The 23,004-nt window shown below is 42.4% G+C and overlaps 1 protein-coding gene across 2 annotated transcripts in view; it reads right to left on the bottom strand.

Moving 5' to 3' along the window:
* The window catches only part of dennd1b (DENN/MADD domain containing 1B), a 103,878-nt gene that overhangs the window by 21,033 nt on the left and 59,841 nt on the right, over nt 1–23,004 (bottom strand). For both annotated transcript variants that reach the window (XM_076724625.1, XM_076724637.1), the window contains 5 exons: nt 22,149–22,249; nt 19,759–19,804; nt 18,023–18,124; nt 8,956–9,081; nt 4,130–4,231 (listed from right to left, as the gene is read on the bottom strand). In XM_076724625.1, the coding sequence (XP_076580740.1) occupies nt 4,130–4,231; nt 8,956–9,081; nt 18,023–18,124; nt 19,759–19,804; nt 22,149–22,249 (477 nt within the window). The remainder of the gene's footprint in view (nt 1–4,129; nt 4,232–8,955; nt 9,082–18,022; nt 18,125–19,758; nt 19,805–22,148; nt 22,250–23,004) is intronic.

Here is a 23,004-nt window from a genome sequence, read left to right as displayed (position 1 = left end):
CGTATACACAAACACACGTGCACGGGCTCATTTTCTTTGTTTTGAGAGGGAGACCACAAAAAAAAAGAAGAGAGCAAGCTGTCTCACAGAAACAGAAAATAATCTCAGGTTAGGGCAACGTGAGGACCAGTTACACTCCAAGACTAAATAAATGCATATGAAAAACAAATTTACTCCATTCACATTCAAAGAGTTGCGTTTTCTTTTCCTAAACAAACTCAACCCAAACTACATTTGCAAGTAAAGTCGAGCCAATTCAGGCACAAAGCCCCACAACTGGATGTGAGTCCTGCTCCATCTCTACATGTCATCTTGTTTCCGTTGATGTTTTAGTTTCAGACAGTAGAGAGTTATTCCATCTGGCTACCAGCAGCACACTGACTAACTCACGAGTCGGTCATAGTGGTCTACATTCATTTCGACTCTGGAACTGTGGAGCCAGAAGTTAGGATTAGGACTCCACAGGGGTTCGTTTACAGAGATACATACATGGAAAGCCTAAAGCCCCCCCCCCTTTTTTTTTTGCAACCTGGGTCTCATTTGTGGAATTTTAGCCCATAAACTGTAGATACTATGGGATATGGTGGAAATCACGTCACTCATAGGTTTCTGAGGGGGAGTTTTAGAGGTTGGATTTTACAGCTCACCACCACCTTTGCTAGTTCCTTTAGCACGGAAATCCAAATTTGGCCAAAAGGATGGAGAGGAAGTGGCAACTACTACCGATGCTTGACAGGCTGCGATGCATGTCACTCAAACACAGGCAGAGCAAAACATGCTTCTTTTTAATCCTTGATATCTATGAACCAGTTATTTACTCTCTTAAAATCGCTGTCGCCAAGCGCTTGCTCATGCGGGAATTGTTGGGTCTCTGTAAATTAAAAATTACGGCCTAGATCGTAAGATTTTAGATTTTAAGAAAGAAGTTAGAATCTGGTGTTAATTCTGTGCAGAGAGAGAGTTTCTGGAGGCAGCAGCGCACAGCACAACTGCTCCTACATCTTAAAGCACTTCACACTTACTTACGCTGTTGGCCACGGAGGTCGCAGCTGGTTTTACCCATCATTCCTTTAGAATGCAACTCAGTTTGCCATCAAAGTGCAACTTTTGTGCAGTGAACGGAAGGGACAGAGCAACAACATGATCAGACTTTACATTTACAAAAATGGTAGGGACACACCTTTCAGCAAATGGCTCAGCTATTGTATTTATACAGACTGAGAACGACAGATGATTATTGATTGATGGGAAGCACATTGTCTACAAAGGCTCCTGGCAGTGAATCATCACAGTACAAGTCCCCCCTACAGACTCAATAAACTGCGTATGCCTCAGTTCTGTCAATAAGAGCAAGAGACATCATTGAATCAGTCTGCTAGCACAATACACACACACAAACAGCACGTGGGTTCGCTTGTGAGTATGCAAGTGTGTAGGGGCTGAGGATGGTTGATAGGAAGCAGGTTTATGTCGACAGGCTTTCCCCCGCATTCTTTTGGAGGGCTTCTCCCACTTGTTCTTGTGAACACCGGATGGGCTGGTGGACCGAGCAGAGAGGACAACGTCCAGGAACAGAAGTGTGTTAGAAGGTGAGACTGTGACATTCTGAGGAGGCGTGCCTGGGTACATTCATTTTTAGGTTGGCTTAGTGGCACACGGTAATACTACTCAAATGCACTCAACAGCTTAGATCTGTGTGGATTGGAAACAAAATTTAAGACCCGTTTAGATTTTGGTGATTTAGAGAGTGTGCTTATCCAAAATCATTTCTATTAAGTGATTTGTTCCAATAACACATTTAAATAGGGGTACTGAAAGGTATTGATGGCCCTCAATGTCATGTGACAGCACACAATAGTCTCTCTGTCCAACTCGGCCATTCAGCTCCCTAAGTATTAATAATGTTTTCCTCAATTTGCATGAACGACTCTGAGCTGTTCCCCCTATAAACCTGGAATTGCTTGTGGCTGATCACGAGGCCAAAGAGCTGCTTTGCAAGGACTGAAAACAACATCACCTGTAGAAAAGCAATTTCCTGCTGAGATGGCGACACCTCAAACTCAGGTAACACCTCGGCATTATGTGTGTGTGCTTCTCCATGTGTGTAATGTGTGTTGTGATCAACTGATTCCAAAAATATGGTTTGAGTTTGGCTCAAGCTTGACCTCTTGGAGCACCTTGGTAATCGGCACACGGCGTATGGACAGACGGTTGCAGCCGTTACCGGTTCGATTCCAGCCGGCCACATTTGTTGCATGTCATACCCCCCAAGAAACTCATGACTTCAGTTGGAGAATAGGGAAAACAAACAAGCAAAGCAATTAAATGGTTAATCCCTGCTTCTAATGTAGTATCAGTAACGCTGCATTTGTGGATTTTAATCTAGTTTTCATATATGGCAAACAAAAAAGGAGCCAAAGTTTAGTACTCCCTGTACGTGTCTAAATACTATTTATGTTTTTTTAATTAGGGAGAATACTTATAAGACAGCAGTCCTTCTTACGCGCCTATAAATAATGTGCAACATACTGACAATGAAGACAATATATTGATATATACGAGCATAAAGGGACAAAAAGCTTTAAATATAATAACAGTTGGTGTAAAACAATAACAAAAACAAGCAGCAGAAGTGCTGGAACAAATCCAAACATCTCCAGTCCCACCGTGCATACTCTACTTATGTATAGAAAAATGAATGTGTGCATGTGTGTGGCCACGCACGCTGGGTATTGTTTGCGAGCGGATATGGGTCATGGCCAGAGCAGAGCTCGGGCGGACTGCTGGCCTCTCTCACTTCAGTCCAAAGAGGAGTGGAGGAGATAAGCTCACCCCATCCCCTGTGCTGGAGAGGAGGAGGAGGAGATAAGGGCCTGTTTCCCAATGCTACCGCTGAGGCAGGAGCCAGCCGGGAGGATGCTTTGAACTGCTGCTCGCTATCTGCTCTGCCTGGGAAAATTATAGACGGGGCAGAGTGTCCAGAGAAACAAAAGGCTGATTGAAGGCCGCTGTGCTGTAACTCTCGGGGGTAAATCACACTACTATCACGGGTCAGAGAGCGCTAAGAAAAATTCAAGGGGTGAGAGGAAATTTTCTTCGGAGCCAGAGGTGTCTCTCGGCTCGGCTCTGGCTCGGCTTAGTTTAGTATTGCTGAAGGGATTTGGGGGAAAAACATATTAAGTATACATGAGTGATTTTTAAGGGAAACTCGTGTAACCACACATGAATAAAGGATACCTGCTCACACACACCGAGCCTCTAAATACACAGCACATAAATACACACATGACCACAGTGGAGTTGAAAATACTGCATCTGCTAGTGGTGGATATTCAATTTTCTGAATGTTTAAATTCAGACCACACTTCTTGTACATGTGCTTGTGCATACATGTTAAAGACAGAATGCAACCTTGATACGGTTTAGTGTAGTAAAAATACTTTTAACAGGCCTGGCTCATCATGGTTTTGTTTGTGCATGAGACAAAACTCAGCATACAGAGAGAAATTAAGCTGTGCTGACAGATAACCGCAGTAAACAGTTTGGGGGTCAATAACCGTCTATAATCCAAGCCTCTCTCTTCTCACTTTCTCCTCACCCCGAACAACTGAACTGTCAAGACACTAAATGCTAAATTTACCCAGCTGACAGTTTGCTGAGCAAAAGGGGTGCTGAGAGAAAACTTTCATGTGTTAAAATGAAGACTTTCAACCTTCTAAATAAAAAATCAGCTCAAAAATAACCTGACACTGAAGGGAGAGGAAAGAGTTACCTACCATATAAGCACTCAGTCATCTGTTTCTATGCGTGCCTGTCTATAGTTTACAGGATAGGGCTGCACATCTGTCAATGCACCCATAAGTGACAGCAGATTTGTTATGTATACAGTAATTATGATCTCAGGATGAGTAGAAGTTCTGGTTTTATGCATAAAGTTGAGTATCATGTAGAGAATTGAAACATTTTCAAGGGTCAGGTCAATTTTAGTTGTGACAGTTTAAGTAGTTAATGCTGGTTAAAAGAAACTGACACACACACACACACTCACACACTCACACACTCACACACTCACACACTCACACACTCACACACACACTCACACACACACATTGCAGACAGCTGTTTGTACCTGTTTGAAGAGCTGCAGGTTGACAGCCATGGACAGGAAGTTCTTCATGGTGCTCGAGCGATGGTTTACGAAGCTCTCCTCACAGAAAGTGATTGGCTCCCCCTGAAGAGCCCACAGAGACATTATTGGCAAAAATTAAAATAAACAATGAATACTAGTTCAGTTTGGCTTCACACTTTGTACCAATCTGTTTTTTAAGACGTTTACTTTGTTCAAAAATGAGCCGCAGGAACACAGATAGACGCGTTTGGTGGGCAGGCAGGGGGTCTGAGTTAAAGCATGTGTTTATAATATGACTCTCAGCACTACGACACTCACATCACTTCTATTATCATTATACATTGTAAGAACATCTCCAACCAAGGAACACCTGTACTGACTTCTGTTGACTGTTCATTAGTGAGTAAATGGATCTGAAAACAGAAAATGGCTCTAAAAGTGAGACAGGCAGGAAAGAGGAAGGAAGAGGAAGAAGGAGGAGGAAGAGTATTAAAAGAAAAAAAAAAACAAAAAAACAACAAAAACCAGAAAACAGTTCCCCTGGCAGAGCGCACATGATCTCCCCCCAACCAGAAGACAGTGTCCCAGTAAACTCCCCAGTACTCCACATGAAAACATTATCACATTATTACTATTTCTTACATCATGTCTGCTGGCCTGCGAGCTATAGACACGGAGGACGACAACAGAACCACTGCAGGCCAATCACAAAGAGCCCCACAGTCATTTCCAATTCATGTTTTCTCTTAATTAACATAATTCTCACATATTTCAATGATGCTCTAAATTCTTCTAGTGTAAAACAATGTGCTTTGTCTGTACGAGGCTCTGAGCACAGTGTGGCACATAAAAACAACTTAACAACACCGGAGACTAACCCCATTTTCGAGGATGGGCGGATGATACCAGTGGCCCAAATTACATCACAGAAATACTGCTCCACTTACATCACGAAAAGTTTTTAAGGCGTATTCTCTCGTAAAAGCCGAGTTAAAAGTAGCTTGTTGTAGTTTAATCAGCTTTGCTGTCTCCATCTGGCTGCTACAGCCTCCGACCATACTGCAGCAAACAAAACTGAATAGCATGCTGAGACTAACAACTAACTGCTGCAGAAAAAAACGTCAACTTTAAGACTGGCTCTGAGTACACATCACTATCCAACAAAATCCTTAGCTCCACACAGGCCTGCGCTGAATGCCAAATGCTACTGCTGCTGGAATCCAAATAGTAGTTAAAACTTGTCTTTTAACTGCTTTAAAAGACTAAAGGAACATTCATTTTATCTCTTTTAGGAGGGTCAGCGAGGACGCTCCATGTCTGAACTGTATGTGATCAATAAAGATGATTCAGACAAACAACGTGGCCGGGGTGGTGCTAATATTAGTCGAACACATATTATTATATCAGGTCAAGGTTAAGTGCATTGCTTAAAGGAAAGGGTCATTTTACAGCAAATGTGCAGTGAAGAGCGAGCAGATCTCGTTAAGGCTGCTACGATCAGTGAAACTCATCTTGTTGCAGAGTCGATAAGAAACTCACTTTGAAACCCTGGAAAAAAAAAGAAGCCCCTATTTTACACACATGGAAAGAATGAATAAAGAAAAATTTAGCCACAGAAAAGCGAATCTATGAAGACAACTACAAAACAAGGCAATTCATTGAAGGAATGTAGTATGAAGTATGAATGTACATTTGTCTCATGTTTATCTATTTCATGTCAGCCTGACAACAACCTATGAAATATATGCACATAATATATGGCGGTACTGTGAAACTACACAAATTTTCTTTTGAAGTTTTAAATAAATACTTCCAACTTCCAAAAAATATTGGGATGCTGTGTAAAACATAAATAAAACAGATGATGTGGATTTGCTAATCTCTTCTGGCATACACTCAATTGACAATATATCTAATATCTGACCTCATCAACTTCATAGATTTATCTGCTTATTCTGAATTTGACGCAGCAACACTTTTAAAACATGTTGGGACAGGAGCAACTAAAGACTGTGAAAGATGTGGAATGATCCAGAAACACCTGTTTGGAACATTCCACAGGTAAACAGGTTCATTGGTAACAGGTGATAGTATCATGATTGGGTATGAAAGAGGCATCCTGGAAAGGCTCAGTCGTTCACAAGCGAGGATGGAGAGAGGTTCACCACTTTGTGAACACATGATTGGATAAAGGAGACTACGGCATGAGCTCAGGAACTGTTGCTGCCATACAGAGTTTGCTTGCAAAATGATTATTTACGTTTAACACAGCCAACCTTTTTGAAGTCGGGGTTCTAGATCTGCTTGTTTTTGTGCATGACTCCTACAACCAAATATGAGATAGTGTCTAAAATAGTCTTCACTACCTCTGAACATGTGATGGCACCCTGACCTGCACTACCACGAGTTTTCACACGCGGTCGGATCATATGAAGCGGTTAGATGCCTACTTCAGCAGAATATCAGCTAATTCTGCCCCTAAATAGAACCGAGCACACACCTATAAAATATGCACACCCACCTTCCCGACTTGGCTTCATCAACGGTTGTGAAAACTAATCGGAGTTACTATTTCAGGTTCTTTTTGTCCGACACCTGTGTGCTGGTGAGAAGCACCTGCGGGAGCATCACCATGAGCTGGAATTGTTGACCGAAGAAATGGCGTTCTAATCAGCTCACTGCTTTTCGACTCATTATCATTTTCCAGTATTGTTTCATTTGCAACTCAGCAAGACTCCCACCAAGCATCCAAACCCCTCCTTCTGTCAAGGCATATGGGCCTGTGAACCACAGCGCTCTGCTCAGCTGTCTACGAAGATCTTTTTCCTCAGCTCAAAACAGAAACTGGCAGAGTGATATTCCACAAATATCAGAACACAGGGAGTCTCTTCATGAAGGTACATTTGTGCATGCTCACGTGCGTGCATGTATGTTAACTCCTTTCTGAAAGATAACACGGTGCGAGCGTGAGTGAACTGACGAATTACTGCATGTTGTGCTCACACATACACAGACACACACATGCACTGAGTCTCAGTGCTTGTGTCAGAGGGGAGGCAGTTTGTTCTTATACTGTCTGTATACAGAGAAAAGAGAGACAGCATCAATAATGTAGCATCTTGACTCCGGGAGTCCACAAAGTCCAATTAATCTCAAAGCCAAAGGAACAAAGGCTTCGCTATTTGACAAACAGGACATGCTGTAGTTTGCTGTGCTCTGACTCAGACTTGATAAGCAGAAAAGATCCAGAAAAGAAATGTTAGGGGGGCTTAGTAAAGGAGAGTAAAACACCAAAGGTGGCTAAAAGGGATCTTCAAAGGGAACGTCCTGACTCTTTTCAGCTCCTCTGACATTTCACTGCTTCAGACAGGCCCACCTTAGCTCTGCTCTCCAGCTGAAAACACACCTTTTACTTTCAGTCAAAACTGCCCCAGTCTAACCAGACTCCAGTGAAATTTGACTCACCTCAGCCAAACTGAGAGCGCTCCTGCGTTCTGCACATTCTGGAGCGCAAATATATTCATGTCTGTGAATATTTCTGCTTGTGAATGAAAATGCAATCTGTGGCCTTTACACTCAATATCCAGTGTTTCACCTACATTGCCTCCCCTTGCTCTGCCCGAGACAAACACCATATTTTATTTATGTTTATTTACCTAATTTATGTGCATTTGTTTCGTTGTCATTTACAGTCACACTAGTTTCTCTCCTCTGCTCTGCTCTCTGTGCTTCATCGAGGGCGAGGCCCCTCCACACAATGGAGCTGGAGCAGGTTTGAGACACAGGTGAAGTGAACATGAGTTTGTCAGTACTGGTTATAAACAGGCTCGGCAGTGAATGACACGCTAACGTGCTGACGGATTCAAGGTTTCAGTGATTTTAGCTGAGCTGGAGCAGAGAGTATTCGGTTAAAACAGCTTAATGATGCCTCATTGTTCTCTGTGAAGCTTGCTGGATGTGATGTAATGTAGCCCTGGTGTGTTTTATGTGGAGTGAACACTGCGCCAGACTCTGTTTAAAAAAATGTCCTTTTAAAATGCTACATCGCCTGTCAGCAACCGATCATATGGTAACTTTGGAAGCAATTTGGCCGTGTGTGCTCTAATTAATTTAGCATGCAGTGAACACACCAGTGATAATTTCGCGTTAATGAAACCTCAGCTCCTTGTATTTGCTCCTGATCTCCTTCATCAGTGTTTTGGGGGAAGGAAATAATGGCAGTAACCAGCTTAACCACCAGTAAACCAGCTTTACTAGTGACATATAAGTGCTGTGCAGTGGATCGAATCTATGCCGATGTGAAGACTGGTTCATGTGGATTTTGAGAAGTAACTGATAAATATTCTTCTGTGAGTCTACTTTGGCATGTGAGCAAAAAACTTCTAAGTGTTAAATTTGAGGAGAGAACTCCGTGTGGTGGTAGGTGGCAGAATGATAACGTTCAGTGGGGCAAGATGTGATGGAATCCATTTTTGGTTAACCAATTAGAAGTTAACTGGCACAATTCTTTCAACATTTGGACTGGACCTTTTCACTTCCTTCAAATAGAACTGGAAGAGGACTGAAAACAGCCTGTCCGAAGCCAAAGAGGGGAAAGATGGTTTTGAGTTGATCACTGGCAAATAGAATAAATATGGGAAAACGTGTAAAATATGACTCACTTGACTGTTTGTTTGTTCAGGTCCAAATGTAATACTGTAATACTGCAGTTTATTGGGTTAGTCTGGGTTTGGTGGTAAAACCATATCCAATAATGCGTGATTTAAGAAAATAAGGCTCTAAAATGGCACAACCTGATCAAAAGTGATTAATGACTGGATACTTACAGGCTTATATCTGAGGGCATCTCGGTAGGATCCAAACAGAGCGGCCTGCGCTCTCAAGAAGGCCCTCGCCACGCCACTTCCTGTGGCTGTCGACTGCTTCTTCAGCTTGCTCTTCAGAGAGGACACCTGGTGGAAAACATAAAAAGAGAATGTGGGGGAGAGGCAGAGGGAGAGAGAGGTGGGAGGGGGGAAAGGGAGAGATGGAGGGGTAAAAGTTAAATTATCACCTCTGAAATTGGTGGAGGAAGCAGCTAGCCCATTCTGGGTGTGAAGTATCACATTTGCAGGTCATCTCAAAAAAGGAAAGAAAAGAAAGGAAAAGCTTCAGCCTTTCCTCCAAGCTTATCTGTTGTGCTGCTGAGAGCACCTGCTGCTTTGCTAATTGAGCAGAGGACGCGGAGGGGGGGCAGCGAGAGGGAGGGGACAGCAGAGAGGAAATGGAAACTGGTATCATTGCTCTTCCTCTCTCTCCATCCTGCCGCCCCTGCTCTCCTCCCATCACCTTCCTGCTTCTTCGCTTCTCCCTCCATTTCTTACTCTCCTCCTCTTTCTTTCCAGTCCTCCTTCTTTCCCCTCCCCGAACTCCCTCTAGAAAGGGACTCTTGACATAAAATGTCTTTAATTATTTTCCCCTCTCCTGGCTCTGTCTCCAGGACTCCAGGCGAGAGTGGAGGAGCAGCAGGCCCGAGCTTGTTTTAGGATGACAAAAGATTCACCCTGGCCACCAGGCCCTGGGGAGTCTGGGAAGGAAGTTGTCAAGAGGCTCTCCTCACCTGCTCAGCAGTAGTCTGACTGTGTTGTGGCAGAGCGAGGAGGAGGCAGAGATAGCGAAGGGACTGCTGCTCTCTGTGTGGGTTGTGCCAGCTTAGCACAAAGCACAACGTTTGATTGGGTTGCACAGGAGGTCTAGATTACTGTCATGCAGTTTGGTGTGGGCTGTTAGCAGCAGCACGGGCTTGAATCCTGATTTTAAAGAAAAACTTTGTAACCAACCACAATTAGTGAAAAACAGATTAATTGTAACTTTGCATTGTTTTATATTATATTCCTTATTGCTACCAATAAGATAACAAGATAAAAAATGTGTAAATCAATGCCTAACCTCGCTATACAGAACTCAGAAAAGTGTCGCCTACAGAACTGTGCCTCGTTCACATCAGGACAACAAGGCAGATCAAACCAAAGCTCTCCAGGTACGGACGCATTACCTTACCTTACTTGACCACTCTGCTATCCGAAAATGGGATGAGAACTGTACATGCAGATGTAGTAAAGTAATTAACAGAGCAGAGTAATTAGCATTTTTGGTTAGCAGTCTGACTATTACATTTAACATTGTACTGCATATTTCACCAGTCCGTTCAAACACCTCTAATACAGTGCAACTTTTTGTGGAGTGTGTTCTGCTGGCTTTGTGTTCAGTGCAGGTGTCAGATATTCCCGTGTTAATTGTCTGCTTTGTCCACCTCTGCAAAGAAACAGAGAACATTTACAATAAATTCTACGTGTCAGTATTATTGGTTTTAATTGGTAGCAGCAGTATTTGTGGGCGCGAAGAGAGAGAAGAAGAGATGAAAGCTGGAGAAAATCTGAGGTCTTGTCAACCATTAACTGACCCCAGTCCTTCTGTAATGTGATAAAATTTTGATCAGGCCCATTTCAATCAGAGGTGGGCCAATATATCACGCCGCGTAGCTGCAGCGTTAGAGGGATATCACGGTCTGGCGTCTGCAATTAGCCTATCTGGAAAACTTCAGGGAGGAGAAGCAAAGTGTTAGCACAGCTCATACAAAGGACAGGCGGAAAGAAACAGAGAGGCTGAGAGAGAAGGAGAGAAAGCGAGACAGAGAGAGTGGCAGTCTTAAACTGGGACAAAGACAAAACGAACAGCGTTGATTCCTCTCCCCTGGGCTTTCTCACTCTCCACAACGTCCCCATGCTGCCATTGCAAATGCTCCCAGGCATCAAACAGGAAGTTTATCACGGATAAATTAACAAGTGTCATCTCCATATTCACTCATTGTGCTAAATGCTTTTATGTTTATGTAAAGCCCTTTCTGGAATTAATATTTCATGTTTATGTGCGTTTTCACTGATTTTTTTCATCCTTGCAAATCATTAAACTGTCTTTTTTCGGGGGGAGAATCAAAGCGAACACAATGTCAGTCTAAGTGGGGGAGGCATACCCCAAAGACTGTCAGAGAAGACGGGATAGCGGAGTTTACTCTGCACACAGAGTTCTGTACATCAGCTTTGAATGGGTGAGAGCACTGCAGTGGCAAACACTTTTTAATGAGGTGGGGACACCACTTCACTTGTGTTTTGTTTCCCAGTGTTTGAGAAAAATGGGTGATAAAGCGCTAAGTTCAAAGTTTCACGTTCATTCACCAGTAAGGTTAAGCACGATGAAAAAAATATTCTTCTTCAGTCGCAAGCGGTGATTAATTAAATCGTCATATACAGCAAATATAGTAGTTGTGAATGACAAATACCTCAATGTCGTTTTTGCTAACAGGAACACCACAGTCTATGGTGCACTCCTGCACGTATCTGACACCAAAAGATAAATGTGTGTTTAGTAGTTGGGTTTTGAATATGGCCCCTATGCCACAATTATCAGGTATGCCTCCACGGTAATGGCTCTGTCAAACTAATTAACTTCTACAGTTTGAGTGAAGCTAACGAGATGCGTACAGGCATCAGAGGAAGGCCAGGCTCTACAGGTGATAACCCAATTTGGCAGTGACATTTTTTAGTGTAAAGTCACAGTGGCGGTGATGAGATCAAAGGCAGAGAGTCCCCCATTGGGTCCAATTAGAACTATAGCATTGTACAGGGAAGGGGTGGCAGGAGGAGAGAGGGGAGTGGGTGGTTGGGGGAGAGAGAGGAAAAAAAAAAATGTTGAGTTATGATATTCATAATCTATGCAGAGGGGCCTTTCCAGTACAGGTCTTCTCCCCATAGCTGTGATCTTTTCAATTTACATCAAGGGAAGATGGTTGGGGATGAAAGCAGGGCATCCAAAGCGCACAGCCCACAGAGGGCAGACATGGGGCCTCATTAAGACCCAGCCCAGCCAGGCCTAAACAGGGTTTGAAGTGCGTCACATAAAGAGCATGGGGTCAAAGGTCAGACATAGAACAGATCTCCATTTAACTCTCCAGCTGGAGATGGTAATTAGCAGGTGCAATGACGATCCCTGCCTGACTGTAAGGGATGACACCACTGTAGGTGACACCAGGCATATGTGTGAATGTGTGTGCGTGTGCGTGCCCTCGCATGTGTACGCACAAATGATGCCTCGATGCATTCATACGAATTCAAACATCCATCGGAGATTCAAGCTCAAACTCGACATGCATGTAAATACAGAATCCTCAGGTACTGAATATAGTACATTTACACCTACACCAGCGGTTGGAGGTTTTTAAAATAAAAAAAAATAAAAAAAAACACGTCTCGCTGTCATTGTAAGAGATGGAGTAACTGCTACAGCTCAGCCTCATAGAACGATCATAGTTTTATGACTAACAGCATATGAAAGGTGGTCATTGCTGTTAATTAACTGTTGGAAATTATCTTTCACGTCAAACAGAAAACAGAAAACAAAATATGATAAAAGGTAAGAGCCTGACTGACAATATTACATTTACTATTGAGTAATTGAAAAAAAAAAATGTAAATGAAAGAAGAAAAAGTTACACACAAAAGTCAGAATATATATTTAGAATTTTCCACTAAACTTTCGCTAAAGCATAAAAAACCCTCCCAAATAACGACCCTGACACTTGTCTGTTGTTAAATAAATAAATAAATAAAAAGTTGGGTTTTCTTCTCACAAAAAAAGAATGTTTTGTTTAAGATTCTGTCCAGGGAAAGAAAGCCATGGGGACGCAATTAAAGAACTACAAAGAAAAAAAAAATAGTTATGAAAATCTCCCACTTTCTTTTGATGTGCGGCAGTCTGAACTATGCACACACACACGCACACACGCACATGCACACACACACACACACACACACACACACACACACACACACACACACACACACACACACACACACACACACACAGATGTGAACAAAGACACATGGAGAACCAGCATACACTCTCACGCATGTACACAATGCGCATGCATCTTGGAATCTATGAAACTCATTCATTCGTTCAATTGAAAACAAATATTAGATATTTTCTGATGTCTTTTAAACTAACCTCTATTTTTAGTCTTATGGTAAAACGGCACAATAATGGGGATATTACTTAAGCTGATAACCAGATCATTAACTCCTATTCACTGGTACGACAGCAAAATCAACTTTGGTGAATATTAAATTAGCAGAGTGACGTGATAAAATAAATATGTACAAATGGAGAAAGACGAGAACGGTGATTAAAGTGTGTGCTGAGACATACAATTCTTAGTCATTAAGCATGTTGATCTGCTGTTAAGTAAATGCAGTACAATACATTAGTCAGGTGAAATGAAAAGAGTGAGAAAGCAATGGGGAGATAGAGTCTGTGTGCGTGTGTGTGTGTGTGTGTGTGTGTGTGTGTGTGTGTGTGTGTGTGTGTGTCTGTGTGTGTGTGTTTTAATAGGGCTATCTCATTGCCATGAGACTCTCCCCGGTGTGGGGTTACTTTGTCAGGCTGACCTCTTATAGCAGCTGAGCGGCTGAGTTTTGCATACATAATTAACTACAGCTAAATGTCATCTCTCACTTCAATAACTAACGCAGTGGGTGATGCTGCTCTCCCTTTTTGACTTCTAATCCAGAGCGAACCGCCGGCAGAAGGACTATGTGAAAATGAAGTGCAGCTTTTAAACTCCACATGAGTAAATGAAGAGCTGCGAACACTGCAGAGAGCGTACGCACAGTTCAGCGCCATTTAAAACAATCGTAACCCGCTAAAATCATGCTTTGAATGAGCAGATCTCGACAAACGCAGTTGCTAAAGTACAGACGCAACAGCAAAAACAAAGTGAAATACTTTGGAGCTTGTTATTATGTGCTGTAGACACTGGAACTGCTTCTGGTAAAGTACAGTATGTAACTGAGGTGGAGCAACCGCGTTCCCAGCACTGAGCTGCAATCTAGTTAGTACAGCATGCGAGGGCTTTACTGTAGGTGGCTCCGCTGCACTGGGAAGACACCAGTGAAGTGAAACACACGTGGCTCGATCTAAACTGAAAATGGGGAAATCTGGTGGACAGACCAAAAATCTGTGAGTAGCAGAAGTTTACTCCTGAACTAGATCTGAATGTCACTGATGAGCGTTCCTGGCCGACAACGTGTAGGTGTCTGTGTGTGTGTCTGTGTGAGTGTTTGCCTGCTGTCGGCTGCACTCTGTTGTAGACGATGATGTAGATGTTGTTTTCCGGGAGCATTGGAAACTGAACACCAAATTAAAGCCGCAATGTTTGATTAAGTGTGCCAGGTGATCTCAGGAGAGGCGCGCAGACACAACCGCAACCCCCTCATTCATTTGTAAACCTCCAAATGCAGGCTTGAAATACAGGAAGTAGGAGTGTACGCTGTAAATTTCCCCCTTTATTGGGAATACAAATGATCAAATGTATGAAGGCTAGGAATGTATGGGTACACGGTGTCAGCAAAGTAGCGAGAGGCAGAGAGGAGGAGAATAGAAGGAATTAGGCTGTGATGTGAGAGAGAGCATCTGAAAATAAAGATGTAAGCTCCATTGTAGCACCTCACCTTGAATACGTGGCACAGAAAGAATAATACATGAAAAAATTCTTCCGTCATTGGTTTGAGATCAATTACTGGGATCAAATAAAAATCTGATTCAGTCACACACTGTTTGTTTTCAGAATTAACAGACTCCTAATTTGCTATTCTTGGATACTTTTAATGACTAGCGCGGTAAACAGCCGCACCAACCAAAAGCCAATTATAACTTTATCAGCACAATGTCTGTGTGGAAGAGCAACTGTGGATCTCAGAGAAAGAAACAAAAACACCTTGATCTTCCAGGGAAAAACTACAGTTTCTTTATAGAGTATTTATTTTCAGTGTGCTTGTCAACATATTGATTTTACTGACACAAGCGCAGTCTCTCCGAGATTAGTGTGATTCTTAATGCGCAAAAACTATGGAAACTTTCGGTCCAACTTAGGCAGGCTTAAAAATATGCAAAATCCTGCTAAAAATACACAATGTCAAATTAAAAAAACAAACAAACAAAACTCAATTGTAATGTTTATCTAAAACAGAAAACAAAAGAAAAGCTCAAACTCAAATGAAGCAACAAAAAAGTTACTTGATCTGCGTTCTGATTTTTTCCGGGTAAAATAGGAAATGTTTAGATTGACTTTCGATAAATAGAAGAGAACAATGCAACTAAAAAATGATGAAGGGGAAAAAAAGAATCTAAAAGCAAAAATTAGAAGAGATTAATGAGATGAATTTATGCCCACTGTCAAAACGTGTCCTGTGCTTTTAAACAGACAAATCCAGAACAACAGCGCAATTAATGCAGGACCTTTGATTCATGTGATGTTTCCAATTAAAAAAAACGACAAAAGTAACACTCAGAAGATTGCCGCATCCTTTTTTGACCCGTTACCAATTACTCTCTTATTCAGATCTTTCCTCTTTCTGCAAAACGGAACCGCTACTGGCATGGTAGCATTTGTAATAGTCAATAAATCTAAAATATTATGTGTGAAGTTGCGGGGAAAGACCATTAAGGGGCGGGCACTAGTGGAGCCGGTGTAGGGGTCCTGTCTGAAAGAGGGTGGCTAATTCAGGACAACTGTGAACTCTGAACCTGCTAAAAGCACTGGCCACTGGTCAGCCGGGCCACGTAATAGAGTCCACATGTGCTCACAGCCTGCGTTACCATAATTAGACAGATCTCTGAAAGGCTTTGCTTAAATCAACATCAGAGTGCTTTGTTTTCCCTCTTAGTTACACTTAAAATATGCACTAAAATTGCCTGTGGCCTTTACCTTTTAATCCATTTCATGGTTTACATATTCATACAAAGTGACGCCGGGCTTTTAAAGTGAGAATAATCACTGCTTCATAGGTCTCAGGGCTTTGGTTTGGTTTCACACTGAATAAAGCCTGAGCGTTAAGTAGCCAGTGTTACAGTGAGAAATTAAGAAGGGCTTTAATAGCTCAGAAACGACGCGCGGCAGCTCAACCCAGGCAGAGAATCGCGCAGCATTAATCAAGATTTCAGGCCTCTGTTCGACAAAATGCACAATGTCTCAAACATCTCCTTGTGTGTAAACACAAACATCAAATGGCATGTGGCATGTCCTCATCACTAACAAGCAAACTAACAAAGAGACCTGGAATTCCACTCAATTAGTATCTGCTCGCTTCCTTATTAATCTACTAGCCCCGGTGAAAAGATGAGAGGAGACAGGGAGGAAAAAAAATGAATAGGAATAAAAACAACAACAACAATTTGTTGCAATAAATATATTAATGCCAGTGAAGTTTCCGTTTCAGGTGGTGTAATTTGACATGATATGCGGGCTATGTTCTGTCATTAGTCAGGAAAAATGGTGAGAAGGGGATCAAAGCAAAAAGGCTCTGAGCCTGCCACTTAATTTATCACACGGCAAAGACAAAGGCTTTTCTCTCTGCTTCTGTCGCTTTTCAAAAGCCCTGACTCCTTTTTATGACAAACTCAGTTTGCAATTTAATTTAGGACTTGAGTCCCTGGGTGCAGAAAAGCAAACAGGCAGGAAGTGAAAGGAAGGTATTGTAGCCAGACAGGCACACAGGCAAAGAAGCATGAGAAGCAAACAGCGGGTGCAAGATGCGTCCACGCTGGCGGTAAGTGCTGTGGGAGAGAGAGAGAAAAGAAGGCAGACAGGTGTCACGAAACAGTCAGGCAGTAAGGCAGAGAGGCAAACGGGCGAAAAGCAGGCAGGTAATTGTATAAAATGTAGGAAAGATCGTATCGTAGTGAGGAGGAATTAATGCACACTAGCAGTGTGTAGTAGGCTGAGCAGCGCTACAACGGGAAAACCAGAGGAGTGTGGGAGTGTGAGAAGGTCTGGAGTCTGCCGGGCAGTGGATTGAATTATATACTGCTGGTAGGGCCGGAGTCCGGTAGGCGGTGGAACCTGAGAATATACTGTTAGCAGTGTGGGTAATAGTGCGTCCGCAGTCTCAGCGGGGCCCCAGTGACTCACAGAGGAGCTTTAATACACACACCCAGAAAAACAGCTAAACAAACAGATTCCTGCTTCGACAAAGACGGGGAAGACAAGCACGTGTGTTTCTCTACGTTTGTCTCTGAGTATATATGTGTGTGTGTGTGTGTGTGTGTGTGTGTGTGTGTGTGTGTGTGTGTGTGTGTGTGCATAAATGTGTGCCCTGATGCCGTGGTGATGCTTCCTGTACCACTGACCGGCATCAGTGCTCCATTAATTAAAGAGACGATGCACTGGCAGGTGGCTTCACTGGCCACACTGGTAATTGGCCCCCTTCTTCCCACTCTCTCCCCCTAGAAAATCACCCATCTCTGCCTTTTCTTTTCTCTTCTCTGCCTTGTTCCCTCCTCCTATCTCTCGTTCTCAGTAACGTGCCAGTGGGCAGGCAGAAATGCAAGACTTTGTGAAATAATGATTAGAATGGATGGAGATGAAGGGAAGGGAGTTGCACATTTTCCCACAAGCCTCTGATGGTCGGGGAATGCTGTTTGCCTTCAAGCGTCATACGACGCGACGGGAGTTTACTTTAGACAGCCACAATCTGAGGAGCCAGTACTGCAGTCATTAATGATGTGGGGAGGGGGCAGAGCTATACTTTGACAAGTTTCTGCATGTATATGCGTTTGTCTATGTGTGTTTTTCGGTGCGTGCACGTGAGCGTGAGTATCTCAGTGTGAGAGTACACTGGAGGACAAGAGAATTTGTGTTTACGCAAGTGAGGCTCGATGTGAAAGAGGAAAAATTAACCTTCTGCGTGTCATGTGGAATGACACAATAAAGACCGAGAAGCTCTGAAAGGTGTGTGTGTGTGTGTGTGTGTGTGTGTGTGTGTGTGTGTGTGTGTGTGTGTGTGTGTGTGTGTGTCTCACCACGTCACTGGGCAGGTTGTGCAGGTCATCAAAGGGACTCTCCAGGGTGTTTGTGTCCACATTGAGAATGACCACGTCCTCCAGTGATCGACTGCGTACTCTCTGGAGGAGGAAATGTCCGGCGTTGTCAGTGTCACTGCCACAGTAATTCTAAGCCATTCTAATAATTTAATCTCACAATGTCAGTCTGTAATTATGATTACAACATTTAAAATTTTGCAGTTCTAATAATATTAACAACTGAAAAAAAAAAATCTGCTTTTACATAAAGGAATTTAAGTATCGTTACTTAAAATGTACATATATGTTTTTACTATCTGACACCTCATAGCAATTCACTCTTTTTAACACAGGGAGAATGTGAAGATTTCACACTTCAGATAATAAGGAGAATATAGTTTGGTTAATTATTAAATCATGGATTTAAGTGAACATTTGGAAGTGTAAGTGTGGCCCAGGTGTGTTTCCCAGCAGACAAAGTCAGTTCAGCCCTGAAGCCCCAGGAAGGAGAAAACACAGCGGTCACATTTAAAACCACACTGTCATCACACTCCTTTGCGATTAACGGTGACAAACGGCGTGTAGCAAAAAACATCTTAGAACATGTTTACTGTAACACACACACACACTCGCAAAATGAAGAATGGCACGAAGAAGAACATTTGGATTGAGGATTTTCCACAGCACCAAAACCTCATGCATCAACAACAGCACAGTGATGCTGTGCTGTGCTGTGTGCATCCTGATGGCGACAAATTCAACAATTATTTCAGTGTGGTGCAGGATGCAGGCAGGTGTGGGGGGGAGGCAGCATAGTGTGTGAATTTCTAGTTTGTCACTTTTGTGACAGCCTGTGCAGTGGAGGCTCACATGCTGATCTGGACTAATTATGTAGTGGCGGAAAGGGGGTCTGTCACGGATGCAGAGTGTGATAAATACTGCCACTGCCGCAACTGTCAGACAAATATCACACACAAACGCACGCACGCACGCACGCACGCACACACACACACACACAAAAACACACACACACAAAAACACACATGTGCATTATGACATATGCATTTGCACAATAACACATGCACACAGACAAACACTAAGATTCTAACACTTACACACAAGTGCAAATGTGCGCGTGCATGCATCATGCATTCACACACCACAGCAGTGCTGGCGACGGCTTGCCCCCCAACCAACACGCAGGCTTTAACAATGAAGTCGAAAAGCTCTTTGTTTGCAGATACTTTTTCTGCCTTTCTCCCTCTGTCTTTTGTACTTCTGGTTAAGAATGCACACAAGCAAGACAGGCAGATAAAGACGGAAATATATATTTTGTCAAGTTTTTTTTGATTCAGTGTGTTGGAGGTGCCACAAATTGCCTCACTGAAATTTCAAATATTTTACACCAAAATTGAGAGCACAATTCACCAAACCAGGTGTGGCATTTGTTGACCATATACAGAGAAGGGAAAATGGGGAATTGACAGTATGCATTTCCTTCATCGTCCCTAAATGCAATTTGATGATTCTTTTTAAGAAAATCCACTGACAAGGACCCTGAAATTCATAATATACAGAACATCTGATGCAAATTAGGAAACATCAACACTTCACTGTGCAGAGTGCAGAGTTTGCACATATACACATAAATTTGCAGCAGCATATATAATTATGCACATACACGAAAACAATGTACATTTATATGCATACACATGCCAACAGATTAACTATCATACCTCCAGCAGACTAAGATGAACTCCCACAAAGTATGGCATGGGGGCACTGTGGATGGAGAGGGAAACAAAGCTGTGAGCAATATCAATATCAGATGGCCACATGCAGTAAAGAAATATTTATGGAGGTTACGCCAGCACAGCACACGGCACACACCCATCCGAAAAAGTAAAAGGCTTAAAGTTGAGAGCATTTTTCATTAACAGATTAGTCGATCTACAGAAATTAGTATTCAAAAGTATTCAATCGCTATTTTGATATTTGATTAATCTTCAGTTATTTATCAAGCTACAACTTAAACATAAATTACAGTTTCTTCAGTAGGGAGATTTGTTGCTTATTATTATATAACAGAAACAAAAATACAACAAATCGTTCAAAAGTTTTTTTTAAAGTCAATTAAACTTAATACTTCATATGCAAAAGTTAAGGATAAAAGCTCAGACTGATTTAAAAGTAAAATCTATTTTATCAGCAGCCAGAAATGATGTGAAATATACAGAAATGGAACAGATGCACATCGGATGCACTGAAGCTACTCGGAAACATATATTTTAATTTGCATGACATAAAAGAACCATAACATAGGCAGCAAAACCGATTATCATCCATGTGTAGGTCTTCATATTAAATGTCATGTTACATGTAGCCGCTGCCTTCAGAAAAAGTTTTCCCAAGCACCACCATGAGTCTCAAAATGGGAAACAACATTAGATTAACTGGTGTGTGCAGCAGGAAAAAGCAAACTGATGTGGTGCCGCTGAGCTGGTTTAAAAAGTGAAAAAGGTAAAAAAGAGAGAAGTTCCTCCTTCATTCTGCCTCTTTGATTTTCAGACAGTCACTTGTGGAAATGTGATTAAAAGCTGTTTTGAACATTTTGTCTAAAACTGCCACACTCAGCTAATAGTAAGCATTAATTTCCCTGGAAAGACGTTAGAGAAGAACACCACAACGCTTCAACTGTTACTCCTACCACTATCCATTATAATGATAAAAATAACAACAACAATAAGCGCTTTTGCAGGACAGTCAATGGAGTTTCTCCTCTAACAAGATGGTAGCTTCAGAAAGTATAGAAAGACTTGGAACCCTTCCTAGAAAGCAAAGGGGTAGAAGTGTCAAAAGTTTTCTTTTTACCCGACGAAAATAAGTTTTGCATGGTTATTATCATGTCATCCTTAATTTATGTGATATTTTTCTTCATATTGAAAGTTAGTGGCAAGGAAAGGTTGAATCATAGAGTAAGTTTCCCATCCACCATGATGAATAAAATCAACAAAAACAGTCAAATAATAGAAACCATTTTTATGATGAGGTTTACAGAGGCAGCAATAATCGGATAGCTTTGGGTCAGTGTATTCCTGGCCAGAATGATTCAGAAGCCACAGGCTTGTAATCGACTTAAAGCAGCAGCAAAACAAACAGCAGGCCTGTAGCTCGGCACTTTAGCCACCGTCCTCTCCATTTCATGAATATACAGTACTGATTCTCACCCACATTTACACAGAGACATGCAAACAGAGCTTCTATGTAATCTAGTTATCTAATCAGTGCATGGAGGACACCCTTGTGATTAAATAAGATAACGATGAGCCTTCACAGAGTATTGAAAATCACATTTTACTGTCAGTGATAAATAGCTTTTTCAAACTGGAGTGTCCCTTACAGTACAGCACGGTGCTGCGCGAGCCATCGGCACTGATTTGACAAAAAACAGCTCCCTTTACATACGCTGACTGGCCTCACTCGGCTTCTTTATTTTTTTATATATGTACAGATCTGAAGTTGACCTGAACGCATGTAGATTTGTAGATGAGCCGTTACCTCTGCTCTCCATTCAGTTTCAATCAAGTCCATTCAGATTTGTTGGATTTGCGTTAGATGGGTGGTAATGAACCCCTGAGAGGGCTAATATGATGAGAGCCTGGCGCTAGCACTGGCATGAAATATGGAGCAAGGTGATCCGGGCTGTTCATTATGTTGAGGGGCCACACAGGAGAAGGCGCGCCACGAGAGGAATCGTGAGAACAACTCGAAGAACGGGTGGGAGAATGTGTGAACACGTGTGTCTGCACTTTTACACCGAGGTTTTTTGCGGCAGAGCTTGGTGCATGACCAGCACACCTGGTGTGGTGTGTGTGTGTGTGTGTGTGTGTGTGTGTGTGTGTGTGTGTGTGTGTGTGTGTGTGTGTGTGTGTTTACAAATCTATGTGTCGAGAGTGTGTGAGTGTCGGAAGGTGGCTGAAAAATGAGAGAACGAAGGAGAGAAAGTGGCAGGAGAGAAAAGGAGGGGGTGCAAACATTTATTATGATGATCCTGATGGTGTTCGTGTATATATGTGTGTGCGTGTGTGTGTGTGTGTGTGTGTGTTTCAGAGGTGGCCAGCCTTACCAGCAGTAGTCCAGAAGATGCGGGGGCAGTACGGGGATGAAGATGTGTTGCCAGTACATAGGAAAGAGCAGAGCAGCCGCACCGTGGACACATGCAGTTAACTACAGAGAGAGAGAAACCAGAGGACAATCTCAACACAACTTTCTGACAACAACAACTCAAAAACTCTGAAAACAAAAGACAAAAATACCCTCATACGCTGTATGTTTACTGGTAGTTTGCTTTTTTTTTTTTTTAAACTGAGGGTTTGTGTGATTTCAGTCTGAGGAATTGCCCCAAATACAGAACAGCAACAAGTCAAAAAAACAGTCAAATAACTGAGCTAAATATACTGCTTGTCTTTTTTCTTTCTAAGACATTTCTCCAACTTATCCAACTAAGTTTTTACACTGCTGAAATCTACAGAAGTCCAGAGAACCACAGCTCTATTCCCTTCCAAACAATATCCTGTTTTTACAATCCAGAAGTCTGATGAAGGTGGTGATGCCTTGTGTTGATGTGCTGATGCACTGTGTGTTTGATTTCATTGAGTTAGCCTTTAATCCTGCTCACTAACAAAAGCCCACGGTACTCTGACATGTCTAATGCTGTTGTGATGAACACATGACCTGCAAGCTATTGTTGGAGGAAGAGAAGAACAGATTGAATGCTGGAGATCAACCACTTGTCTTAAACTCATGACAGAAACACAGCAGGGATTGATGAGGAGGTGAAAAGGAAAGTGTTGAAAAGACTGACATGAAGAAAGGCAACGCTTGCTTTACACACAGAGAACATGAAACCAGTGGTTCCTCCATATTGATTCATTTGTGGTGGGTCATCACTGCACTAATACTGCTGCTATTGCACATGGCAT

This window comes from Chaetodon auriga, chromosome 3 (genome assembly GCF_051107435.1).
Source record: "Chaetodon auriga isolate fChaAug3 chromosome 3, fChaAug3.hap1, whole genome shotgun sequence".
In the NCBI taxonomy this organism is placed as follows: Eukaryota; Metazoa; Chordata; class Actinopteri; order Chaetodontiformes; family Chaetodontidae; genus Chaetodon; species Chaetodon auriga.
The sequence above is the reverse complement of the archived record's forward strand: the minus strand, read 5'-3'. Positions and strand labels throughout refer to the sequence as shown.